This window comes from Heterocephalus glaber, unplaced genomic scaffold (genome assembly GCF_053883595.1).
Source record: "Heterocephalus glaber isolate CG9 unplaced genomic scaffold, H.glaber_assembly_v1.0 deba00000943, whole genome shotgun sequence".
In the NCBI taxonomy this organism is placed as follows: domain Eukaryota; kingdom Metazoa; phylum Chordata; class Mammalia; order Rodentia; family Bathyergidae; genus Heterocephalus; species Heterocephalus glaber.
The window spans coordinates 10,870,992-10,897,042 of NW_028258175.1; the positions used below are offsets into that span (position 1 = coordinate 10,870,992).

The 26,051-nt window shown below is 39.3% G+C and overlaps 1 protein-coding gene across 13 annotated transcripts in view; it reads right to left on the minus strand.

Annotated features, from left to right (window-relative positions):
• Positions 1-26,051, minus strand: part of Parn (poly(A)-specific ribonuclease) — a 169,154-nt gene that overhangs the window by 137,028 nt on the left and 6,075 nt on the right. For 12 of the 13 annotated variants that reach the window (XR_015450480.1, XR_015450481.1, XM_087209150.1 and 9 more), the window contains 5 exons: positions 23,608-23,668; positions 4,372-4,537; positions 3,415-3,480; positions 2,642-2,680; positions 349-391 (listed from right to left, as the gene is read on the minus strand). Coding sequence is in view for 11 of the 13 variants with exons in the window: in XM_087209150.1 (XP_087065276.1) it covers positions 349-391; positions 2,642-2,680; positions 3,415-3,480; positions 4,372-4,537; positions 23,608-23,668 (375 nt within the window). In the remaining 2 variants the exon portion in view is untranslated. Of the gene's footprint in view, positions 1-348; positions 392-2,641; positions 2,681-3,414; positions 3,481-4,371; positions 4,538-22,269; positions 22,438-23,607; positions 23,669-26,051 lie in introns of those variants that run through there. The other variant, XM_021237243.2, reaches the window with a different exon arrangement.

The window sequence follows — 26,051 nt, forward strand, 5'->3', positions numbered from 1 at the left end:
TTCCAAAATTTCATTTTCCCCACCAATACAACATGAAGCCATTTCGTTCATGGATAGCATTACAATTTTCTACCATAGTGAGAATGCGAAGAAACATGTGTATGGTTTCAAGTTCATAAAGCATGTTATCCACTGGATCACCAGAAAACAGCTGTGAAATAGTGCATAGATCACGGTCATCTTGCTCAACCCCGAGGTACAAACGAGGAAGAGGAGGTTTAGAGGTTAAAGGACCTGCACAAGCTTATCAGCTCCCAGGTAGCAGCCAAGGTGTAAGCTCTGATTTCCAACACATCACTGTAGCATTGTCTATGTTTAATGTTAGCCCTGAATAGTTCTTGGGGTTACCTTTTCAGTTTCTAAAGTCTCAATGTGAACGCCTCTGGGATACCTTAAAAAAAAAGAAAGAAAACTTGTTATCAGTAGATGAGCCAATGACAGCTGAAACCCAAAGTACTTTAAAAGCAACTATATAGCTATAAACTATATACGTTTTAAAAATATGAACTAGAGCTGGGCATGGTGGCATACACCTGTAATCATACCACTTGGGAGGCTGAGGCAAGAGGATCCATGTGAGTGTGAGTGTGAGCCCAGCCTGGGCTATACAGTGAGCTCAAGGCCAGCCTGAACTACACAGCAAGACCCTGCCTCAAAACAAAACAAAAACCTAAACAAAAAACAAACGAACAAAACATGAAACAGGGCTGGGGATGTAGCTCAGTGGTAGAATGAATACCTAGCATGCATAAGGCTCTGCGTTCATTTCCCAGTAACTCAAAAGAAAAAAAAAAAATTACCATTATAGTGAACGCTTATAATAAGCCTATTTTATAACATTCAGCTGCCAAATATTTCTCAACCCTTGTGCTTAAATACAAAGGAATGTATTAATTTCAAATTAATTTTTTAAAGATTTAAGCATTTTCTAAAATGTACTGTCTTTAAAAAAAATTTTTTTTTTTTTTAGTACGAGGGATCGAATTTAGGACCCTACACTTGCCAGGCAGGCATGGTGCCACCGAGCTAAATCCCTGGCTGAAATTTTTATTTTTGCTGGGTATGCCTGTAATCCCAGTACTCAGGAGGCTGAGACAGGACTGCTTCAAATTCAAGGCCAACCTGAACTGCACAGCCAGACTCTGTCTCAAAGAACCAAAAAAAATCAGATTTTTATTAGTACATGTTCGCAGTACATAATGCTTCCATTCATTGTGTGGAGCGGGCACACGTCCATCTTAATTCTTTTTACGTCCCCTCCCCACCCCTTCCCTTCCACCCCGTTCCTCTATCTCTTGGGCCCCCTCCCAATTGCAAAAGACACACTGCTTCTCTTAATACAGTCAATTTGCAGCCACACCGTCAAATCTCATGAATATAACCATACCCGTTTCTTGTTCTTTTTAGAGACAGGGTCTCACCATGTAGTTCAGGCTGGCTTCAAACTCACTATGTAAGCCCAGGCTGGCCTTGAACTCACTGCAGTCCTCCTCTCTCAGCCTCCCAAGTGCTGGGATTACAGGCATGCACCACCACAGCCGGCTTTAAAAATGCCTATTTCTTAACTGAAGCTTTGAAGGTCTCTTTAGGTTGCACAGGGTATATGAAGGGAAAGTTTATGGTGACTAGCTCTGCTGTAGTTTGATGTGGCAGTTTGTACCAGCCAAGAAGGAGAGGGACGTGAGCACACAGGGAATAAAGTGCAAGGATAATACAACAAAAAAGGAGCCTGGACAAACTTGACAATGACCTTTTCCTGTTTTGTTCAAAATATATTCCCAGTATGTATGTCACAGGCAGATTTTAACAGAAGAAAATGCAACTCAAAGTCAAATGCAGATGCCCATTTGTCTAATGCTCAATGCTATGGGGTTTTTATTTTTCTGTTCTCAGGATTGAATCCATGGCTTGCACATGCTAGGCAGGCACTCTACCACTGAGCTACATCCCTAATCTTTTATTTCACTTATATTTTGAGATCAGATCAAAGTTCCCAAGGCTAGCCTCAAACTTACCATCCCTGTCTCTACCTCCCAAATAGCTGGGATTGCAGGTGTGCACCATGACACACTGCCCAATGTTCAACTTTTGAGTTAAGAGAGTCAAATAAACCAAGAGAAACATCCCAAGAAGAAACATGCACACACAGATGTTTTGAAGCCAGTGATAGTCTAAACCAAAGTTAAGATCCCCTACTTTCAAAAAAGAACACATCTGAGTATTTTTAGGTCTTGAAACTAAATCTTTTTTTTTGGTACCAGGGATCGAACTTGGAACCTTGCGCTTCTGAGGTGGCGGAATCACTGAGCTAAATCCTGGGCTCTAAATCTTTTTTTTTTTTTTTAAGTAAATCTTTAACATATACTTTTAAAAAACAAAAACAACATAACCAGAGCTTAATGGATGAGATCAGAAAGATAATAAACTAATATTTCAATATGCCTTAAAGCATTTATTAAGAAGTAATAACAAAGAAAATAAATTAAGTGGATATTCAACTTTGGAAAGTAGGGAGAACTTGTTATGGTCAAATTACCAAGAACTGCAAAATTTCAAAAAGGAAATGACAGCTAAGAGATTATATTTAGTCATTAAATCCTGGGTCCCTTACAGAGCTTTCACATACAACACAAACACTTACTTCCAGCTCAAAGTCTGATAAATTAATTTTCTTTGAAACCTACAAAAACAGAAGAAGCAGCATTCATTTGTGCCCATTAAAAATAAACGTTAACTGATCAAACACTGTTTGGGAAAGATTTAATTTTAGAGTTCATTAGAACACACATGGAACATGCAAACAAAACTAGGTAGGATTTTTGAGGTGGGAGGATTCCTGATCTTTTATCTTTATCAAATATTTTAATATTATTATTTTGCTTTTACAGAAGAGCCAGAATTTCTTATCTAATCAAAATATTACTTGCTGTAGCTACATGCAGACAGTTTAAAGTGGACAGACGCATGAAAGCAATTTGTGAAACCTGTCACAAAGTACATGGAAAGATGTTAAAGTGAGGGATAACTTTTTGAAATGCTGATTTTTTTTTTTAAATGATAAAAAGAAGTTAAAAGGACAGGAGTAGCCTGAGAGTGAATCCTTCTTTTCTGAAGGCTTTATGTGTTAAACACTCCTGCAGGCCAAGGTAATTATACCACTCTTGGGGACAACTTAAAATCAAAGTTGCACAACAATTTTCTCTCTCCATGGACAGAACAAAACATTCATTCAGTGTCTCAACATACAATTGTCCCCACTGTGTCAATGCTAAAGTTAGTGCATAAATCCTGGGAACATATCTATAATAGGAAGACTATTTATAAAGATGTTCTGAAAAGACCAAATGCATGAAATGCCAGAAATCACCTACGTTTAACAAAAAAGAAAATGTGAAAATATGCAGGACAACTAACCCGGTACATGGCTCTAAATCCAAGGTCTTGTTTTCTTCACTTTGTAATAAATCTTCTATTTTCTCTCTAAAGAATTAGAAGAAGACCACAACTATGAGTAGTTGAAGGAATGGACAAAATAATCATATTTAAAAGCAGAATATATGAACATGTGTGTGTGTGTGCAATATATATGTATTTTTTGTTTGTTTTTTAGTGCTGGGGACTGAACCCACAGCTTTCTCACTGAGTTCTACCTCTAGCCTTTTTTTATTATTTATTGTGAGACAGTTTCACTAAGCTCCTAAATTGCCCAGACTGGGTTCAAATTTGTAATCCTTCCATCTCACCCTCTCAGAGTGCTGGAATTACAGGCATGCACCACTGTGCCCAGCAAGAACATGTATTTCTTATGTATATAGTTCTTACTTCTGTACATGTAGAACAGTACAACTCCACCCAATCATGTTATAACCTCTTAGCTCAAAAACATAAAAGAAAAAAGCTTTATTTTGGTATAGGATTTAGACGGGATTATTGTTGCCGTTAATGAACTGGTGACAACTTCTCAAGGATTCATCCATTCCAGTGATTTAAGTTTTTACTTTTCTAGTAAAGCAATTATACTGATTACTAAACTAAGCAAGTCCAGTACTCCTCCAATGGCATGTCTGCTTGTCACTGCAAGACTAAAAAAAAAAAAACAAACAAACTTATGTGCTGCAGCCTGGAAGGGTCTGACCCAATGGACACAGCTGTGAGGCCTACTTGCTGAAGGCGCTCTCCTAGAGACATGGAACAAAACCAGGTATGGGACTCACGACTACAGTGTGCTGTGGCTGCCCAAACTCAAATACACTACATTGAGATCTTGCTGTTCATGACATCACATCTATGTGTGTACTGTGTGTGGTATGGGTATGAGATACGGACATCAACCTGGCCCCGATTCGCATTGGTTTCACTTTAGGAACTTACACTACTTGGTCAATAAACTTCTTCTGATCCTCAGGAATTGTCACAGGACATTTTGAAGTGTTAGGAGACACATACGCCAGAGCTCCTGCACCATTGGCCTGAGAACGTTTTTCATCATACTGCTCTCTCAACTGTCTTTCCTCTTCCTGATTTAAATATGGAATTCCTATTTGTAATTTAAAAAAGAATGCATTAGCAGAAGTAATAGTTTCACATAAAAATTTTTAAACAAACTGAAGAGTATAGTACCCAGGAAAGACATTCATCTACATTTCAGAAAATCAACAGAGAAAGCAAGTGATTTTGCAATGTGTTTGTTCATTCATTTTTCTTTCAGCAAACACATATTTGGCACTTATGCTGTGCCAAGCATTGTAGGAGGCACTGGGCAGATGATGGTGAACAAGCAGACACATCCTCCTCTGTAGTCAGGGGAACTACTTCTGACTAGATGATCAGAAAAAGCCACTGTCAGGGAAATCCTGAAAAACAAGAGTCAGGGAAGTAAACAAGTATGAATGTGCAGAAGGTGGAAATGGCTTGAACCATTCCAAAAACAGCAAAAAAGCTGCTGTGATCAGAACATAGTGCATAAAAGGAAAACGGTATGATACCAGGTTGGAAAGCTGGAGAGAGGATGGGGCAAAATTATTAGATCCTTGTGGGTCCTGGTAGGAAATTTATTTTTTCTGAGAGCACTGGGACCTCATTAGAAGATGTTAAGCAAGAAAAGAACATTATGTGACTCATGTTTAAAAAGTCATGTTGACTGCTGTGGGAGTAGAAGAAGGGAGACCAACTAGGAGCAACTGTCCAGGCAAGAGATGACAGCTCTGATCAGACATCAGCAAACTTTTTTCTAAAGGGACAGACAGTGACTGCTTTACTGTTACTCATGAGATGTCTGTCCCAGTGCTCCATCCTGCACTGTAGCAGCCATGGACAAAATGGACATGGACAGGCATGGCTGTTATTCACTAAGATTTTTTCATAAAACAGAAAGAAGGGGCAGGTCATCATTTGTGACCCTGGCTTAGAATGTGGAGATGACAGAGTTGGAGAAAGTGATTTTCAAGTAGGATAGGCACAACTTACTGACACAGTGGAGGCAAGGCATAAAGGGAAAGGCAAAATCAAGAATGAAAGTTATCTGGTTTAAGAAATTGAAAAAAAAAAAAGAAAAACTGCGGAGGAAGAAAACAAGTGGGGTGGAAATGAAAAGTTACTGTCTGATATATTAAATTATCTAAGGATACATATGAATTACATCTCAAGAGAAATATGATGTGATATAAATTTATTTATCATGGTATGTCTGATGATAAAAACCATGGGATATTAACAAACTTTCTCAAATGGTAGAATGAGGAAAACCCTATCTGACAGTACCGCCTGAAGCAAGAACCCTTAACAGGTGCAAAAAGTAACTGGCAAAAAAAAAAAAAATGATCCAAGTTCACATTGCCTACGATGGAACCAAATGACATCATGGTGCCTCCTGACACGATGCACGGAGAACACACACTTACTTCTGTGCTATTCCTGCTGAAAATTAATAAACGCATTTGGACAGATTTGAAGAAACATCAGACAAGTCCACACAGATGGGCGTTCTAAAAAATAACCTCTACTATTCAAAATTCTGAAGGTATTAAAAGACAGATTAAAAAAGGAGATCAAAGAAGATATCAGAAAATGACATGCCTCGCAAGCGCAAGGTCCCGAGTTTGATCCCCGGTACCAAAAAAAAAAAAAAGAAAATTAAGATCTTCCTGCTTCAGTCTCTCTTTTGGGCCAGGGATTTACCTCAGTGGTTCTGGCGCCTGCCTCGCAAGCACAAGGACCAGAGTTCAACCCCCGGTACCAAAAAAAAAGAAAGAAAATGACAGCTATCCCTTGCTCTTGAATAGGAAGAGCCAACAGAGTGAAAATGGCCATAATGTAAAATTGTTGTACAGATTTAATATAATCTCAATCAAAATACCATGAGCATACTTCCCAGAACTAAATAAAACATTCCTAAAATTCATCTGGAACCAGAAGAGACCTAGACTAGCAAAAACAATTCTGGGCAACAAAGGCAAGGCAGGGGGCATCACAATCCCTGACTTGAAATTTACTACAGAGCCACTGTGATAAAAATAGCACGGTACTGGCGAAAAAAAAACAGACCTGAGGATCAATGGAACAGACTAGAAGATGCACAAACACCACCAAACATATTCAGCCACCTTCACTGGAAGAAAGATAATCTCTTTAATAAATGGTGCTGGGAAAACTCACTTTCCACATGTTGAAGACTAAAACTAGACCAATGTCTCTCACCATGGACTAAACTAAAATCCAAATGGGTCAAAGATCTAAATATTAAAACAGAGATACTAAATTTGAAGATAAAGGTGTAGGCAAAGACTCCATGAACAAAACCCCAAACACACAGAAAATACTACAAACAGTCAACAACTGGGATCTCATCTTATTAAAAAGTTTTGGCACAGCAAAAGAAACCACCAACAGAGTGGGAAAAAATTATAGCCAGTTGTTCCTCAGACAAAGGACTAATATCTAAAACATAAAGAACTCAAAAAAATCAGACTCCCCCAAATTTAAAGACCCATTCCAAAGATGGACATCTGAAATGAATAGACACTTCTCAGATGAAGAAGTAGAAATGGCAAATAAATACATGAAAAAATGTTCAGCATCACTGGTCATTTGAGATGCAAATTAAAACAACTCTGAGAGGGCCGGGGATTTAGCTCAATGGTTTTGCTGCCTGCTGCCCAAGCGCAAGGACCTGAGTTCAATCCCTGGTACTGGAAAAACAAAACAAAACAAAACAAAACAACTCTGAGATCCCATCTCACTCCAGAAAGAATGGTTATTATCAAGAAATCAGCCAATAACAAATGCTGGCAGGGGTGTGGGGAGAAAGGAACCCTTCTCCATTGTTGGTGGGAGTGCAGACTGGTGCAACCACTGTGGAAATCAGTGTGGAGATTCCTCAAAAAACTAAAGCTAGCGGTTCTATCTGACCCAGCTATTCCCCTTCTTGGTGCCTTCCCAAAAGAACTAAAAGCATCACACCCCAGTGATATATGCACACCCATGTTTATAGCATCAGTTTGTGATAGCTAAATCTTGGAAAGAGCCTAAATGCCTATCAACAGATGATGAAAAAGATGTGGGTTTTTTTCTACAATGGAGTACTCTACCATAAAGAAGGATAAACTTGAGACATTTCTAGGTACATGGATGCACCTTGAGACCATACTCTTAAATGAAATAAATTGGGCACACATGTGTAAATTACTGCTTTGTCTCTCTTGTGTAAGAAAGTGTAAATAAAGACCAAACTGTATAATAGATATTGTGAAATAGGAAGAAACTCTTCAAAAGGAAAAGGGAACAAGGGTGAGGAGAGGGGGAAAGGAGGGAAGGGAAAAGAAAAAAATGAGAAAAGAAAGATAAAATGGAAACGAAGCTTTTGTAAATAGAGGGGAAGAAGAATTGAAGGGTGGGAAGCGAAATGGGGAAAAAAGAGGAATCCAGGTATATCACGTACAGATACAAATTCCCTATGATTTTTTAAATTTTTTTTTTTTGGTTCCGGGGATCGAACTTGGGACCTTGCGCTTGTGAGGCAGGCGCAGGAACCACTGAGCTAAATCCCCTGCCCTGGGAAGTGACTTTTGATTTTAAAACAGTAGAGAGGGTCAGGGGAGCAACCTAGTGGTACAGTACTTACCTAGCATGAGCTAGGCCCTGGGTTTGATCCTTAGCACCACAAGTATGTACATAAATAAATTTAATAATAAAAATAATCAAGCCAGGGAATGTGAGAGACCAGCTAGGGAAAGTAATCATTAGAAGCTGTGAGACAAGAAAGAGCCAATCGATAAAACACCTTTGAGAAGCTGGGTGAGTGGGCAACCCACTTTCTGGTCCCCCTCCTGTCTCTCTTAGAAGCTTTCTTTCTCTCAATAAATTTTTCCTATTCTTAAAAAAAAAAAAAAAAGAAACAGCCAATCAGGACACTGAGGCGCCAAGAGTGAGTCGGGAAAAAAACAGAAGAGTGAGGAGCAATTGGCAGGCACAGTGCACACACCTGTAAACCCAGTACTCTGGGAGGCTGCAGGAGGACCACAAGTTTCAGAATTTAGCAAGACTCTGTTTCAGAATTTTAAAAAATAGAAAAGGGCTGAGAATTAGTTAAGTGCAAAGACTCTGGGCTCAACCTCTAGTCCCGCAAGACAAACAAACAAGTGCGAAGTCAGGAAGAGCACACTGGAGGGAAGAGGGAGCTGACCAACAGGGTGGAACTGTACTCAACGGAAGCATAAGAGGAGAACAAGAGGGTCCACTGGGCTTGAAATCACAGCAGGCCCCAGAGCAGGTGGCCAGTACAGCATCCGTGGGGAACTGAAGAAAGAAGCCCACTGGCATGGGATGGACAAGGAGGAGGGCTGGCACACAGCTCAGCTCATCAGTATAGAGCTCGCCAAGTATGGATGAGGTCCTGGGGAAGAGGGAAAACAGAGAAAGGAGAAATAGTGAAAACACAGCCCTTGTTTAAGGTGCTTTGCTCTGTCCGGGAACATCATGGGGTAGAAAGGAAGTGGGGGGTGGAGTAAGTGAAGGGTTTGGTTTTTCTTTAGTTGGGGTGAGATGGAGATATTCTTGCTGATGTGATTAACCTAACGGCATGGGACTCTGTGGTGGTCTGCTGAAGCTACAAATCCCTTCCTCAGTATTATAAAACATACAAGATTATAAAAGAAGGCAATTATAATGAAATAGTTATAAAAACACTTTTAAACATGGAATAGCAGAAGCCAGGCATGGTGGCACATGTCTGTTATCCTAGCGCTCAGGAGGCTCAGGAGAACCGCTGAGTTATAGGTCAGCCTAGACTACATAGCGAGACCCTGTCTCAAACTAAAAAACAAAACAAAAACAAAACATGATGTAGCAATATATCAGCTTCTTAATCAACACATTAAATAATAGGATCTGGTGGCAGATGAAATAACTTTGATAATTTTGAAGCACGGATAAATGTGGACAATATTCAAGATACCTGCAACAATTGAATGTCACTTGAAGATGGCTAGGGTTTTCAGCGCTGACCAAGCCCCAGATCTTTTAACCCTGCTGTGGCTGTTGCCATTCATAATGGAAGAAACTGCAAAGCTTCAGCTCAAGGTTGGAGAAAATTTAGACACAAATGTTTTCCCCTCCAAAACCACAGACCTGAATTCTATCTTAGGGGTTGGGGAGAAGGGCATCTGAAAACTAGGTTAAAAAGCTCTGTACTCGGCCAGGGATTTAGCTCACTGGTTCTGCCACCTGCCTCAAAAGTGCAAGGACCTGAGATCGATCCCCGGTACCAGAAAAAACAAAACAAAACTCTGTACTCATAAAGGTTGATGGTAATGACATATAGACAAGGAAAAATAGTAACTCAGGAGAAGGACAAACTGGAGGTGACAGTGGCTGACAAGGAGACAGACCAGCTTGGACTGGTGCAGTGATTCTTCCTCCATTGTAAGAAGGGCAGGCAAAACTGCTGGGTTCAGGCTCAGGATAGACTTGTGGATTTGGTGGTGAGAACAAAAGCAGTCCTTCTCTGGGGGCTCCAATTTTTACCGGAAAGACATGGACACGAGCTAGGGTGGGAAGTCCAAGGAAAGAGGTGATAGAAAACAGATGTCTTAAGAGAGTTAGAGTCAGACTCAGACTCTCCAGCTCTTCCGCTGCCTCTGACATCCCCACTCGGGAGGCAAAGGCGCCCTTCCTACACCTCCTGCACCATCCCCCAGGACTGCACATCTTCTAGGCCTCAGAACTAATCTCCAGGCTCCAGGGAAGTGGGCTGACAGCCACGGGAGCCCCCCAACGGGGATGTCCTGGCAGTAACACTGAAGCGTTCTTGTGCCGGGGGACTGCAGGGGAACACTGGGCCATGTGGACCGGGCAGGATGGCTCAGTGAGTGTGTCCTTTATTTTGAGGAAAACTGAGAACCCCTAAAGTCCTATTTCCATTCTGCTGACTTGGTCATGTCTAGAATCATATGAGAATCATCAATCAGAGAGAGGTACCGGGTTGCCAGGAGTCCCACCCCATCCAGCCGGCGCCACGCACACTGGCAGGGACGAGCCAGAAGGTGAGGACCCCTCGCCACTGGCCACACCCACGGCGGTGATTCACGTAGCCGTGGGCACCTGCAGGACCCCTCCCTCACCTCTAGCCTTTTGGCTGTACCGCTACCTGGTTCCACACTACAAAGACAAAGGGGACACCAGACCACCATACTGGGTAAGTTGGAGGGATCACTGCCTCCCATCGGAACCTGGACTTCCCTTCAGCGGAAGGGCAGCTGGAACCTGCAGTACAGCCTTGCAGAGTTCAACCCTACAGGAGGACAGGGAGCTGAACTTGGGACTTGCCACCAGAAATCGGCCTGAATCCCACGGGTCTGCGACTGGCTTGCTGAGACTCACTGACTTATATCTGCACACTGCTGCCCATGTTGTCTATTGTCACAGCAGAGACATACCCTGAAGGAGGCCCTTCATTTTCATTTTTATTTCCAAAATTATTATTATTGGGGTTTTTTGCTCTTATTTTTAATTTTTTCTAGCATTTCATATTTTTATTTTTCTCTTCTTTTTTTTCTTTCTTTTCTCTTTCCTTTCTGTCTCTCTCACACTCACTCTCTTGCTGTCCCACATTGTTCTTCATCTCCCTTTTTGTTCCTGTTCTGGCCCTAATTCGGATTTCTTCTTTATTTTCCTTTTATTCTCTTTTTCCTTCTCTCATCTGTGTACTCTGGCCTCACTGCTAACCTTCCCCTATCCTTCTACCTACCTATCCCTCCCTCCCCAACTCCTTCTAACTCCCCATCCTGAAGGGTAAAATTGCTATATTGAAGAGTTTACTCACTATAAACATATGTTGGGTTGGTCCTCAATTTTGATTTAATTCACACAGTTAAAGGTGATAGTTTAATAACTACCACAAATTGTCATTTTCTAAGCTGCACTTGATGCTATGGTGTTGCTGATTGTATCACTTGGGCTAAGGTGCTGTGATTGATCTAATCAGTGGTCATTCCTGGTATAATGAAAATGAGACAGCCTCAGAGCCATTAGAGACTCAAAACCTAAAGACCAGCTGTATCTGGAAGACACCTCTGAGAAGCACTCATTCCACAAGGGTTCTAAATATATCAACAAAGATACTTACAATAAGCAATTTCGAAGTATCAACCCAGGAATTAAACCAAGGACAGTACCAAAAACAAAAATGAGAAGACATTTAAGCAAGGCACAAACTCAGCCTTCCACCCCATCAAGGGTAAATTCTGGGGGAAGCGAGGCAGAAAAGTCTGATAACCAACCACCTGGACACCCTGAACTGATAGCACAGGAAGTAACAAAACAGATGAATGAGGCTCTAGAAAAATTCACAGCAGAAATAATCTCCCAGATAACTACAGAGATGGTGAGCGGAGTGAAAGACATGATTAGAGGCTCTAGAACAGAAACAGATAAAAAAAAAATAGATGAGCTCAGAAACATGCTAGAAGCCATGAATACCCAGCATAAGAAAGAAATGGAAACCATGACCGCCCAACATAAGAGATGGAATCTATGAAACAGATACAAACAGATATTCAGGAGATTAAAAACTCCACTGAAAGTACGCACAGAAGATTAAGGGAATCTGAATATAGAATATCAGATATAGAAGACAGGATTGCTGTTAATGACCATGAAAACAGATTTCTTGAGAAAACATTTAAACAAGTCTCAAAAACAGACTTCTGGATCACCTACAGCAACCCCAAAGGGAAACGAGATGGAACAATATGATACTCATCCACCTGGACTCTCTGAACTGGCAACAAAAGAGGATCTGGGAAAAATGAAATCAGAAATAATTACTCAGATAACAGCAAAGATTTTGCTCACAGTGCAAGACATGATTAATAATTCTAGAGAGGACACAGATAAAAAAAAATAGAGGATCTGAGGAACATGATGGAATCCCAACATAGGAAACAAATGGAATCCATAAAACAGACGCAAACAGGTTTCCAGGAGATCAAAAACTCCATCAAAAGTCTGCGCAGCAGAATGAACCAATGTGAGGATCAAACTTCACATACAGAAGATAAGATTGCAATTAGTGTCCAGGAAAAGAAAAATTGCTTTAAAATTGTAAAGGAACATGAGAAATCAATCCAGCAGCTGCTAGATCATGCAAAGAAGAATAACATAAGACTGATTGGAGTCAATGAAGAAACAGGAGAGAGTGCAGATGACATAAAAAAACTGTTTACAGAAGTGATGGCTGAAAACTTCCCAAGGAGGGGAAAAGAACTTGACATACAGACAAAGTGAGACATGTAGGACTCCAGTTAGCCTTGATCAAAAAAAAATCTACACATAAGGCATATAATAGTTAGGATTCCAGAAATCCAACAGAAGAACAAAATTCTACAAGCAGTGAGAGAAAAGAAACAAATCACGTACAAAGGAAAGCCCATCAGAATCACAGCAGACTTCTCAATGCAAACCCTCAAGGCAAGAAGAGCCTGGAGGGATGTATTTCAAGCCCTAAAGGAAAACAGCCTCCAACCCAGATTGATGTACCCTGCAAAACTATCTTTCAAAATGGATGGAGAAATAAGATACTTTCATGATAAAGAGCACCTCAGGAACTTCATGAATATCAAACTGGCACTACAAAAAATTTTAAACAATACCCTAGGAAAAGACAATGAGGATCACAACCCCAGGAAACACAGCAGAATGAATCCATTGGGCGTGACAAATTAAACGCAAAGGGGGAGAATCCAACAAAAAGAAAAAGTCATGACAAGGCTTTTAAAACTTTTAACTTCATCTCCCTAATGAGTGTATAATTCAATCTTGTTATTGTACTGATTAGTATTTTTCTGATTTTAGAGTTGCACACATTTCCTTGTGCTGTACTGGCTACTTATCATCTTATGTCTATTTTTTAATTGGGTTGTCTATTAATGAGCTGTAAGAGTTCTTTATATATTCTAGTCATAGGTTATATGCATTGTAAGTATGGTCTGTTTAAGGACTACTTTTCATTTTAATGATGTCATTTAAAGTTCTAAATTTTGATGGAATCTCATTTATCAATTTTTTTTCTTTTATACATCATGTCTTTTGTATACTAGGTAGTTCTTGCCTACCCTAAATTCATAAACATTTGCACTTATAATTTCTTCTTAAAGTTTTATACTTTTAGACTTTCATATTTAGGTTCAGAGATCCCTTCAAGTTATTTTCACGTATAGAAATAAAGGGTTAAGGTTAATTTTTTACATACGGATACCAGGTGTTCTAGTACCATTTGTTGAAAACATTATCTTTTCCTCTGCTCTTGAGTTTATGTTTTATAAAATGTTAATGTTAAATAAGCTTTCAAAAATCAGTGGACCATATATGTGTGGTTCTATTTTTAGATTCTGTTTTATTCCATTGATCTATATGTCTTTCCTTACACCAACACTGCCTTGATTACTGTAGCTTTAGAAGAACTCTTAAAATTAGGTAATAAATGTCTTCCAACACTGTTATTTTTTTTCTTTTTACTTTTCCAGGTCCTTTCTACTCCTACATAACTTTTAAATTTCAATATCCAATTCTTCATTTATAGCAAGTATACCCAGACCTGAATTTTTATATATACCTTGTGTTTTCTAATCCTGCTAAATTCAAATACAAATTCTAGGGGCTCCTAGAGATTTCTTAGTATTTGCTCTGTAGATGATCATTTTATCTACATATAAAGATTTTGCTTCTACCTTGCCAATCCTATCCTAATTGTGTCATTTTACTGCCAGACTATTTTGGTGGGGCCTAGGTTTCAAAGTTTAATGGACAGATAAAGAGTAAGCATATCTGGCCTTGTTCCCCACCTTAAGCAGAAAGCGTTGTATCTTCTCCGTTCATATAAGGCGTTCTCGCTGGAAGTATGGAGTACATGTCTTTAATCTGTTGAGAAGTTTCTGTTCTACTTCTAGTCTCCTGATAGCTTTTACCATGAACAGCTGCAGAATTTAGTCCAATACTTTTTCTCCAATTAGTGACAGGATCATATGGCTCTTTCCTTTCTTCTGTTAAAATGATGACTTTTGGGGGTGGATCTTCCCATGCTGAACCAACACTGCCATCCCTATAACAAAACCACTTTCTACATACTGCCAGATCTGACTTCTAATAGTTTGTTTTGTTAAACAAATTTCTATCTATGTTCATACTTTCTTCTTCTATTATCTTTATCCAGTTTTAGGATTAGCACAATGATGAGTTCCTAAAATGAGGGGAGAAATGTTCCTTCTTTTTTCTGATTTAATTGTTTGATATAATTTATCAGTTAAAATGTTTATGAGCCTGCTGTTGTCATATAGGTAGGTTTTCAAGCTAGGAATATACTTTCTTTAATAGGTGCTATTCAAATTTTATATTTCCTCCAGAGTTAGTTTCATTAATTTGTCTTCCAAGGTACTTCTTAGAAGTTGTCAAATTTATTTCAAAACAAATTTTTGAAATATGCTTTCTATATCCTTTTAAATTCTGTAAAATCTGTGGTAATGTCTCCTAGATCTTGATATTGTAATTTTAAAAATGTATAATTGATATTGTGTAACAGGAAGAAAAGGTCCAAAGGAGCAGGGGAAGTGGGAGGGGTAGGGAAAAGGAAAAAAGGGAAAAGAAAAAGCATGAGAAAAGGAAAAAAATGGAAACAAAGTCTTTGCAAACAGGGAAGGGTGGAGGGGGTGAAGGGAGGGCAAGGGAAGGGGAAAAAAATAAGAACCAAGAAACTCATGTAATGGTACAAGATCCCAATGATGAATGTAACTATTTTATACCGAAAATGTACCAATAAACTTAATGGGGAAAAAAAATAAAAGTCTTCTGAAGAGACTATATAGGTCATTTACAAAGGACACCTATCTGATACATCTGATGTTTGGTATTACCACTGAAGGCTAGAAGACATTAAAGTACAGTCCTCAGAATTAAAAAAAAAAAGAAAAGAAAAGAAAACAGATTTCTTAAAAACAGTAAGGGATCACGAGAAATCAATCCATCAGCTGCTAGATGATGCAAAGAAGAATAATGTTAAGACAGATAGGAGTCCACGAAAACCCAGGAGAAAGTACAATTGACATTAAAAAACTGCTCACAGAAGTAATAGTTGAAAACTTCCCAGACAGAGGTAGAGAATTTGACATACAGATAAGTGAGGCATATAGAACTCCAACTAGCCATGATCAAAAAAAATCTACACCTAGACATATAGTAGTCAAGATCCCAGAAGCTCAACAGAAGAACAAAATCCTACAAGCAGTTAGAGAAAAGAAACAAATCACCTACAAAGGAAAGCCCATCAGAAACACAGCAGACTTCTCAACACAAACCCTCAAGTCAAGGAGAGCCTGGAGTGAAGTATTTCAAGCTCTAAAATACAATAACTTCCAACCTAGATTGTTGTATCCTGAAAAATTATCTTTCAAAATCGATGGGGAAATTAAGATACTTCCACAACAAAGAACACCTGAGAAATTTCATGAACACTAAACCAGCACTCTAAGCAATTCTAAAGAATATGCTAGAAAAAAACAATGAAGGTCACAACTTCATTGGGCCCAACAGAGGGAAGCCACCAGGCAAGGTAAGACACTAAAGGGAAAGGGGAAAAAATAAGAAATAGAAGAGTCAACAAAAGTAAAACATCATGACAAGGATGAGTCAATATCTATCAATTATAACCATCAATGTTAATGGCCTCAATTCACCAATCAAAAGAAATAGACTGGCAGAATGGATTAAGAAGCAAAATCCAACAACATGCTGTATACAAGAAACACACCTAACTCAAAAAGAAATTCATAGTCTGAAAGTAAAAGGGTGGAAAACAGTCTCCAAGCCACAGGAACTCAGAAAAAAGCGCGGGTAGCAAGCTTATTTGCAGCCAAAGTAGATTTCAAACCAAAACTAATTAAGAAAGACAAAGATGGTCACTACATCCTTGTGGAGGGAACAATCCAAGAGAAAGAGATGACAAGCATAAACATATATGCACAAATACGAGTGCCCCCAACTATACAAAACAAATATTAATGGACATGAAAAACCAAACAAGCACTAATATAATTGTAGTGGGGACCTCAATACCCCACTATCACAAATAGACAGATCATCTAGACAAAATATTAACAACGAAATTCTAGAACTGAACCAAGCTATTGAACAAATGGACTTAATAGATGTTTACAGAGTGTTTCACCCCACAAAATCAGAATACACATTCTTTTCAGCTGCACACAGGTCATTCTCCAAAATAGACCACATGCTAGCTCATAGGATATGTCTAAGTAAATGTAAAAGAACTGAAGTTACCCCCTGTATATTATCAGACCATAGTGCAATAAAATTGGAGACCAATAACATAAGAAACCACAAGACCTCCACAAACACATGGAAACTGAATAACACCCTCCTGAACAACCAATGCGTGACAGAGGAAATTAAAGAAGAAATTAGACAGTTTCTACAAGTAAATAATGCCAGTACAACATACAGGACTCTATGGGACACAATGAAAGCAGTTTTACATAAGAAATTCATAGCAGTGAATGCCCATATTAGGAAAACAGAGAGAAGTCAAATAAATAGCCTAATCCAGAACCTCAAGCTCCTAGAAAAAGCAGAGCATAGCAAACACAAAGCTTGTACAAGAGAGGAAGTTACAAAGATCAGAACAGAAATCGATCCAATGGAGACTAAGAGAGTGATACAAAAAAATCAATGAATCAGAGTTGGTTTTTTGAAAGAATAAATAAAATTGATAAACCTTTAGCTAACCTTACCAAAAAAAGGAAAGAAATGGCTCAAATCCATGCAACTAAGAACGAAAAAGGGGAAGTCACAACAGACCCAGCAGAAATCCAGAGGATCATCAATACCTACTTCAAGAACCTGTACTCTAATAAAACAGAAAACACAGAAGAAATGGACAGATTCCTAGATACATACAAATTGCCAAAGTTAAATGAAGAAGATACAGAAATTCTAAACACGCCAATTACAATGAGTGACATTGAAAATGTAATAAAAAATTTACCAACACAGAAAAGTCAAGGTCCTGATGCCTTCACTGCTGAATTCTACAAGACATTTAAAGAAGAACTATCGCCATTACTCTTTAAACTCATCAAGGAAAATTGAAAGGGAAGCAAAGCTTCCAAATTCATTCCTGGAAGCAAGTGTTACTTTGACTCCAAAACCAGGGAAAGGGCCAGGGATTTAACTCAGTGGTTCCACTGCCTGCCTCGCAAGAACAAGGTCCCAAGTTCGATCCCCGGTACCAAAAAAAAAAAAGGACAGCCAAAACCAGGGAAAGACCCAACCCAAAAAGAGAACTACAGACCAATCTCCCTAATGAACATAGATGCAAAAATCCTCAACAAGATACTGGCAAACAGAATACAGAGGGTCATCAAGAAGATCATACACCCTGACCAAGTCGGATTTATCCCAGGGATGCAGGGATGGTGCAACTTTCATAAATCAATAAATGTAATACACTATATTAAGAGAACCAAGGACAAAAACCATATGATCATCTCAATAGATGCAAAAAAAGCATTCAACAAAATCCAACACCATTCATGATAAAAACCCTACAGAATATTGGAATAGAAGGTCTTTATTTCAACCTGATTAAGGCTATCTATGAAAAGCCAACAGCCAACATCATATTAAATGGTCAAAAACTGAAAACTTTCACACTAAAATCAGGAACAAGACAAGGATGCCCACTATCAGCACTCCTGTTCAATATAGTTCTGGAAACATTAGCCACAGAAATTAGAAAAGAGAAAGAAATAAAAGGAACAAAGATAGGAAGGGAAGAAGTTAAACTGTCATTATTTGCTGATGATATACTTTACATAAAGACCTAAAAAACTCCGCCAGAAGACTTCTACACTTAATTGACAGATTCATAGAGTAGATGGATACAAGGTCAACACTCAAAAAACAATAGCTTTCTTATACACAAATAACAGATTCACTGAGAGAGAAATTACAGAAACAATTCCTTTTACAATAGCATCCAAAACAATGAAATATCTAGGAATCAACCTAACAAAGGAAGCAAAAGACCTCTACACTGAAAACTATAGCACTCTGAAAAAAGAGATCGAGGAGGATATAAGGAAATGGGAAGACATCCCTCGCTCCTGGGTAGGAAGAACCAATATAGTGAAAATGGCCATACTTCCAAAACTACTATATAGATTTAATGCAATGCCGATTGAAATTACAACAATATACTTCACAGAACTAGAGAAAACAATCCAAAAATTCATTTGGAAGCAGAAGAAACCTAGAACACCAAAAGCAATTCTAGGCAACAGAGACATGGCTGAGGGTATCACAATCCCCAACTTGAAACTATACTACAAAGCTACTGTGATAAAAACAGCATGGTACTAGCAAAGAAACATACTCGAGGATCAGTGAAATAGATTAGAAGATGCAGAAACAATTCCAAACATACTCAGCCACCTCATCTTTGACAAAGGAGCCAACCACCCTCATTGGAGGAAAGATAGCCTATTTAATAAATGATGTTGGAAAAACTGGATTTCAACCTGCCAAAGATTAAAACTAGACCCATACCTATCACCATGCACTAAACTAAGATTGAAGTGGATTAAAGATCTAAATATTAAAACAAAAACACTAAACTTGCTGGAAGATAAGTTAGGTAGAACTCTTGAAGACATTGGCATAGGAAAAGACTTTATGAACAAAACCTCAGTAGCACAGGATCTAGCACAAAGAATCAACAACTGAGATCTCATCTTATTAAAAAGCTTCTGCACTGCAAGAGAAACCACCAACAGAGCTAAGAGACAACCTACAATGTGGGAAAAATTTTTAGCAGCTGTACCTCAGACAAAGGACTACTATCTAGAATATATAAAGAACTGAAAAAATCGGACCTCCCAAATTCAAAGACCCAATTCAAAAATGGGCATCTGAAATGAACAGACATTTCTCAAAGAAGTAAAAGGAGTAAAAGAAGTAAAGCAGCAAATAAATATATGAAAAAAATGTTCAACATCACTGGTCATTTGAGAGATGCAGATGAAAACACTGAGATTCCACCTTAAACCAGAAAGAATGGCTGCTATCAAGGAATCAACCAATAACAAATGCTGGCGGGGATGTCGGGAAAGAGCAACCCTGCTCCACTGCTGGTGGGAGTGTAGACTGGTGCAAGCACTGTGGAAATCAGTATGGAGATACCTCAAAGAACTAGGACTAGAGGTCCCATTTGACCCAGCTATTCCCCAGCTGGCTATCTTCACAAAAGAATTAAAAGAATCATACCACAGTGATATATGTGCACCCATGTTTACAGCGGCACAGTTTGTAATAGCTAAAGCTTGCTAACAGCCCAGTTCCCCATCAACTGGGGACTGGATAAAGAAGATGTGTTTTTTTTTATAAAAAGGAGTACTACTCAGCCATAAAGAATGAGAAACTAGAGTCATTTATAGCTAAATGGATGCATATTGAGGCCATACTCTTTTTTTTTTGTACATGAGATCGAACTCAGGACCTTGCGCTTGTGAGGCAGGTAGCGGAACCACTGAGCTAAATCCCCGGCCCACTGAGGCCATACTCTTAAGTGAAATAAATAGGACACACATGTAAATATCAAATAGTTTCTCTAGTGTGAGAAACAGAAAGTGTAAATAAGAATGAAAATGATTAAAACGAATAACTGATAATTTAAAATAGGGAGAAAAGGTCCAAAGGGGTAGGGATGGTGGGAGGGGAAGGGGAAAGGAAAGAAGGGAAAGGAAAAATTATGAGAAAAGGAAAAAAAGGGAAAGGAAGTCTATGTAAATAGGGAAGGGTGGAAGGGGTGAAGGGCGCACAGGTAATGGGGAAAAAAATAAGAACCAAGATACATTATGTACAGATACAAGCACCCAATGATAAATGTAAACATACTGTATACCTAAAATGGACCAATAAAAGAATTTAAGGGGAAAAAAAAGAGTTAGAAAGGGAACTGTAGGTCAGGAAAGTACGATTTTTGAGCAAAGCTGAGTCCTTATTTGCAGCTTGTGCCCATGAATACAGAGTGACAGACTGGCCTAGGCATGTCATATTTTCAGCAATATTCAGATGTTTAGAAACACAAAAGGTGTTTGGTCAGATTCAAACAAGGCTAGGACTTTGAAGTACAATGGAAGAAGAAAGAAGCAAGGGAATGGTATTTTGCGGCAAGGGAGGCAAATCAAGGTAGAAGAGGGCATGGTACAGTGAGAAAACAAAGGAGCTTGGCAGAGTGCTGCACTGAAGCTGGAGTCTGTGGAGGAGGATGAGAAGTGGTGCTCTGGGAAGGAGGGACACCAGACATGGTCAACAAGAGACACACAGCTGCTGATGATCCCCGCCCACCACGCTGCAAGGATGGAAGGACCCAAAGGAAACAGGAATAAAGACTGCTGACCCCTTGCTCAAGAAACACAGGAGGGGGCATTTGTTGGTCATCCTTATGGATGCTGGGGTCACCCAGAGCCAGAAGAGAAGAAGTGAAGAGAGGAGCACTAAACCAGAGCCACTGTTACTGTATGTGGTGCCTAGAAGTCAGCGAGGACAGAGTGGCAGAGCTGGTGACACAGCCCAGGGAAGAATGGTGGCTCCTGTAGAAGGGAAAATCCAGGTGCCCTGACAGTGGCACAGAGAAACAAGAATATCTTGCATGGCCTGGCCAGAGACAGAAAGGATGAGAAGTAAAACCGCCTGCCATGGAGAAGGATGCAGAAGGAACAGTAAGAAGAGTTAGCAGGTTCCCTTCCTGATCAAGAAGTCAGAGAAACTCAGAAGACTACCAGAGGATGAGGTTTACTAGCCGGAATGGCAAAATGTGATGAAGAGGAAGCAAGGGTCCAAGTGGGATTTAGAGAATACCAACGACAGCATGGGGATAGGTCCTGGTGATAATGCACGGCCCCTTGGCTTCTGATTCTGTTGCAACCAAACTATCCCAAGGTCTAACTACAAAAGAGGGAACAAGGGATACTCTAACGTGGCTGTTTCTCTTCTTTTATAAAAAATAAAACCAACAGGCTGGAAACCGTACAATCATCTGAATACTGACTAAAGTAATTCTTTCCAAAGATGTTTGGGCTGGGAGTGTGGCTCAGTGGTGCAGCGCTTGCCTAGCAGATGCAAGTACATGGGTTCCATCTTCAGCACAAAAGAAAAAAAATATTTGAAAAAGAAGTTGGGTGTAGTGGTACATGCCTTTAATCTCATAATCTCCGTTACAAGGAGTACTGAAACAAGAGGATCACAAGTTCCAGACCAGCCTTGGAACTTAGTGAACCTGCCTCAAAAAAACAGAAAAGACGGGGGATGTAGCTCAGTGGTAGAGAGCTCCTGAATTTGTTCCCACTACCAGGGAAAGAGAGAGAAGAGATGTTTGCATTATTTCAGTACAGTTCTCTAAAAACTTGAACTTCTGCTTTATAATGTCTTTCAGAATCAAGTGTAAACATATTTTTTAAAAATTACTTTGGAACACCTAAACTGTGTTCCCTGGCTGGTTCATTCACTATGTGAAGCAGTTTTGCTCCTCCCTCCCCCAATATTTTTAGTACTTCCAGTGATCAAAATCATCAGTGAACATTAAGAAGCAGCATGATGCAATTAAAAATCAACAGGGGAAAAAAATCAACAGGGCATATGTTCTAAAGATCAGGTGAAGAGGATTCATTTGAAGTCTGTGTAGTTTTTTTGAGAAAATTCTAGTACCTTTGTTGCAGTAAATCTCTTTCTCTACTTCACTCAATTCCACATTTGTCATGGGAAAAGATACAATTTATGAAAATCATTCAGTCCAGGACACTAGCAGAGTGGCCATCACGATCATTCACACTACGTAAAATTTCTTTCCACGCAGAGAAATGAAGCTGTCACCAACTACAAAACAAACACCAATCGAAAAGGGGGTTTTCACTGGACATGGTAGTGTGGACCTGTAGTCCCAGCTACTTGGGAGACTGAGGCAGGTCTGACAGAGAACAGCAGCTCCAGACCAGCCTGGGCAAATACAGCTTGTCTCAAAAGGGCAGGGGGTGGTAAGAGGAGGTAACGGGGATAAATACGATCAAAATATATAATGCAGACTGAAATGCCCCAAATGTGAAATCAGGGGTTAGGGCAAGGCACTGAGGGCGAGGGCAGGAGGAAGGGTGATTAAAGTACATTACGTGCACGTACCAATCTGGCAAAATGAAACCTATTTACCTGTATAACCAATATGCACTAATAAAATAAGGGATGAAAGGGAGAGATACCTATGACAGTATTACAGGAATCAGTCTAACTTTTAAAGTACTATACCATTGGAAGAAAACAAGGAAGCATTCCCCCTGTGCTCAGCTAGGTGCCTCAGTCATACTAGCAGTAGAATAAACTATGGTCAATAAAATCAGGACTTTGAAAGGCCTCATTAGCACTCAATGAAGTAGTAGCCATTCTCCTGCTCAGTTCATGGTTGTCTTGGTTAAAAAGTCATGACAAGGGCCAGGGATTTAGCTCAGTGATACCACGCCTGCCTCCCAAATGCCCAAATGCAAGGTCCTGAGTTCAGTCCCTGATTACCCACCAACCCCAAAAAAACTCATGACAAAAGAGCCGGGGATTTAGCTCAGGGGCGCTGTGCCTGCCTGAGTTGGATCCCCAGCACTGAAACAATAAATAAATAAACAAAGAAAGAAGGAAGGAAGGAAGGAAGGAGGGAGAGAGACAGGGAGGGAGGGAGGGAAGGGAAAGGGGAGAGGGAGGGGGAGAGAGAGAAAGAAAGAAAAATAATTTTTAAATAAAAATGCAAAAACTCATGATAGGGGCCGGGGATTTAGCTCAAGTGGTTCCGCCGCCTGCCTTGCAAGCGGGAGGATCAGAGTTCTATCCCCGGTACCAAAAAAAAAAAAAAAAACAACTCATGATAAAAGCATTTCAAAAAATTCAAATGGTGTGCTAGGACTCTAAAATTCTGTCTCACATAGCAGGTACAAAATAGTAATTTTCAACCAAATCTAGATTTACTTTTGAAGGTTTATAAACTCTAAAGATAAGGGATAATCTTACCTTTGCAAAAAACTTTATTGAAATCAAATCCCTGGCTTGCTAGGAAGTCGATACTGGAGCTCTAAAACAAGAGAACATACATTTCAGGGATGTTAGTGACAGGTACATGAACAGAGGTAGAGAAGTAACTCGGGCAAGCAAACCCAAAGACAACCAGGCAAGGAAGCACATTCAGAAGACAAGAGATTTCTAACCACGTTGCCAAATGATACAACTGTTTACTTAAAATAGCTGGGCTTATAAACCATCATTTTGTTTTACAATGTTTTGAAAAGTCCACTGAGTGAACAGATATTCTCCCATTTGGCAAAAAGCTGCTGACCTCCTGGTGGCTATGCTGAGCAAGAGACTATAACCAGAAATAAAATTCACTTATACAAACTCACTGCAGGTACAAGTATCAAGTAGCTCAGAGTTTATAAGAATGAATATCTAACATCAAATCAGATATTGAAAACCCCAAATCCTAACTGGATGTTGGCTTTTTGTCTGTTTTGAGAGTAATGGGGACTGAATTCAGGGCTTTCTCGCTGAGCTACATCCCTAGCACCTTCACCTTTTTTTTTTTTTTTTTTAATTTGGGGACAAGGTCTTGCTAAGTCATTGAATTGCCCAGGTTGTGAGCTCAAATTTATGATCCTCCTGCCTCAGCCTCCTAGAATGCTGGGATTGTAGGTGTGTGCTACCACAATCAGCTCTGAATGTTCTTAATGTTCATGATCAAGAGAAATGGTTCACAGCAAAAAGCTTTACTAAGCAAACATTTTAAATCTAGGATAAGCTGAAATATGTAAGTATATGTAAATAAAAATATTAAGTAAATAATATTGTACATGGTACACAAGTATACAACAACATGAAGTTCTTACTCCAACTGATCAAAGAGACTACTGTAGCCACATATATTTTATTTTTGGCTAAAATCAGGACATTAGCAGTCTGCAAAACTGAATCGTTTTAATCTTGTCCCTCACAGAACCACCTTTACTGACTTGGACTTAGACATTAGGTCCTTAGTCTGGATGGAAGGACACTGTAATAAACGGTCCCAAAGGACTCATCACACACATGTTCACGTTAGAGACGTGACAAGGTTTCCCACATTAACAGTTTCCTTAGGATAATTCCAGGGTAAATGTTCTGAGGGCTCTCTCCTGGGGAAAGTTGCACTGCTCCTGAGCCCTGGGTTGTTTTGATCTTTTGGGCCACTGAAGTGAGGATATGTTCCCTCTTAGCTGTGAACAGCTGAACCTCTCTGCACAAATTCTGCGCTCTGATCATACCATAGTAGCCATATTTTTCTTTTGGTTCAGTTTTTCATTTACTTATTTCTTAAACCTTGTATGAAAACGTAAATACATGAATATTAGCCAACACAAATCCTCTTAAAACATGGTGAAAGGGCTCAGTAGTAGATGTTTGTCTAGCATGTGCGAGGCACTGGGTTCAATCCCCCGGACTGCAAAAATTAATTAAAATAAAATATGGTGGGTATGAAAAATCTTATTATAGATACACAAACTCGGATACATGCAAATCATCTTCCATCATGTCCAGGTTTTCCACAGTTTACAACAATCAATCCTTCTCTCCATCCCCACTTTGTTTTTTTAATCTTGTCTTATTGAGACCCAAGATCCTTGGACGTGGCTTACTAACCTCTTTTTTGCCTGGCATGCCTGAGTATTCTTATAATTAGACCCACCTAAACACCTTATCAGAAATAGAGGCACTGAAAGATAAATTACAGAAAGGCATTTTTGTCTTTCTTGAACTATATTCCAAAACATCCTCTTTATCCCATTAAATCCAGGATCCAAGTTCATCAATTCTTTTTTTGAAGGTGTCTATTTTTTAATCAAAATAAGTCTTTGCATGATCCTCTACATAGAAGACCCCAAAACTCCACCAGACTTCTAGACTTGATAACCAAATGCAGTAGCGTAGCTACTCAAAGTCAACACTTAAAAATCAACAGCCTCCCTATGCATAGATAACAAACTCACTGAGAGAGAAATTAAAGAATATCTTTCACAATAGCATCCAAAAAAATGAAATACCTAGGAATCAATCTAACGAAGGAAGTGAAAGACTTCTACATTGAAAACTACAATACTCTGAAAAAGGAGATTGAACAAGCTATCAGAAAATGGGAAGATATCCCTTGTTCTTGGAGAGGAAAAACTAATATAGTGAAAATGACCATACTTCCAAAACTGTTATACAGATTTAATGCAATCCCTATCAAAATTCCAACAGCATATTTCACAGAATTAGAAAAAAAATCCTAAAACTCATCTGGAACCAGAAGAGGCCTAGATTAGCAAAGGCAATTCTGGGCATCAAAGGCAAGATGGGTATCTCAATCCCTGACCTGAAATTATACTACAAAGCTACTGTGATAAAAATAGCATGGTACTGACAAAAGAACAGACCTAAGAATC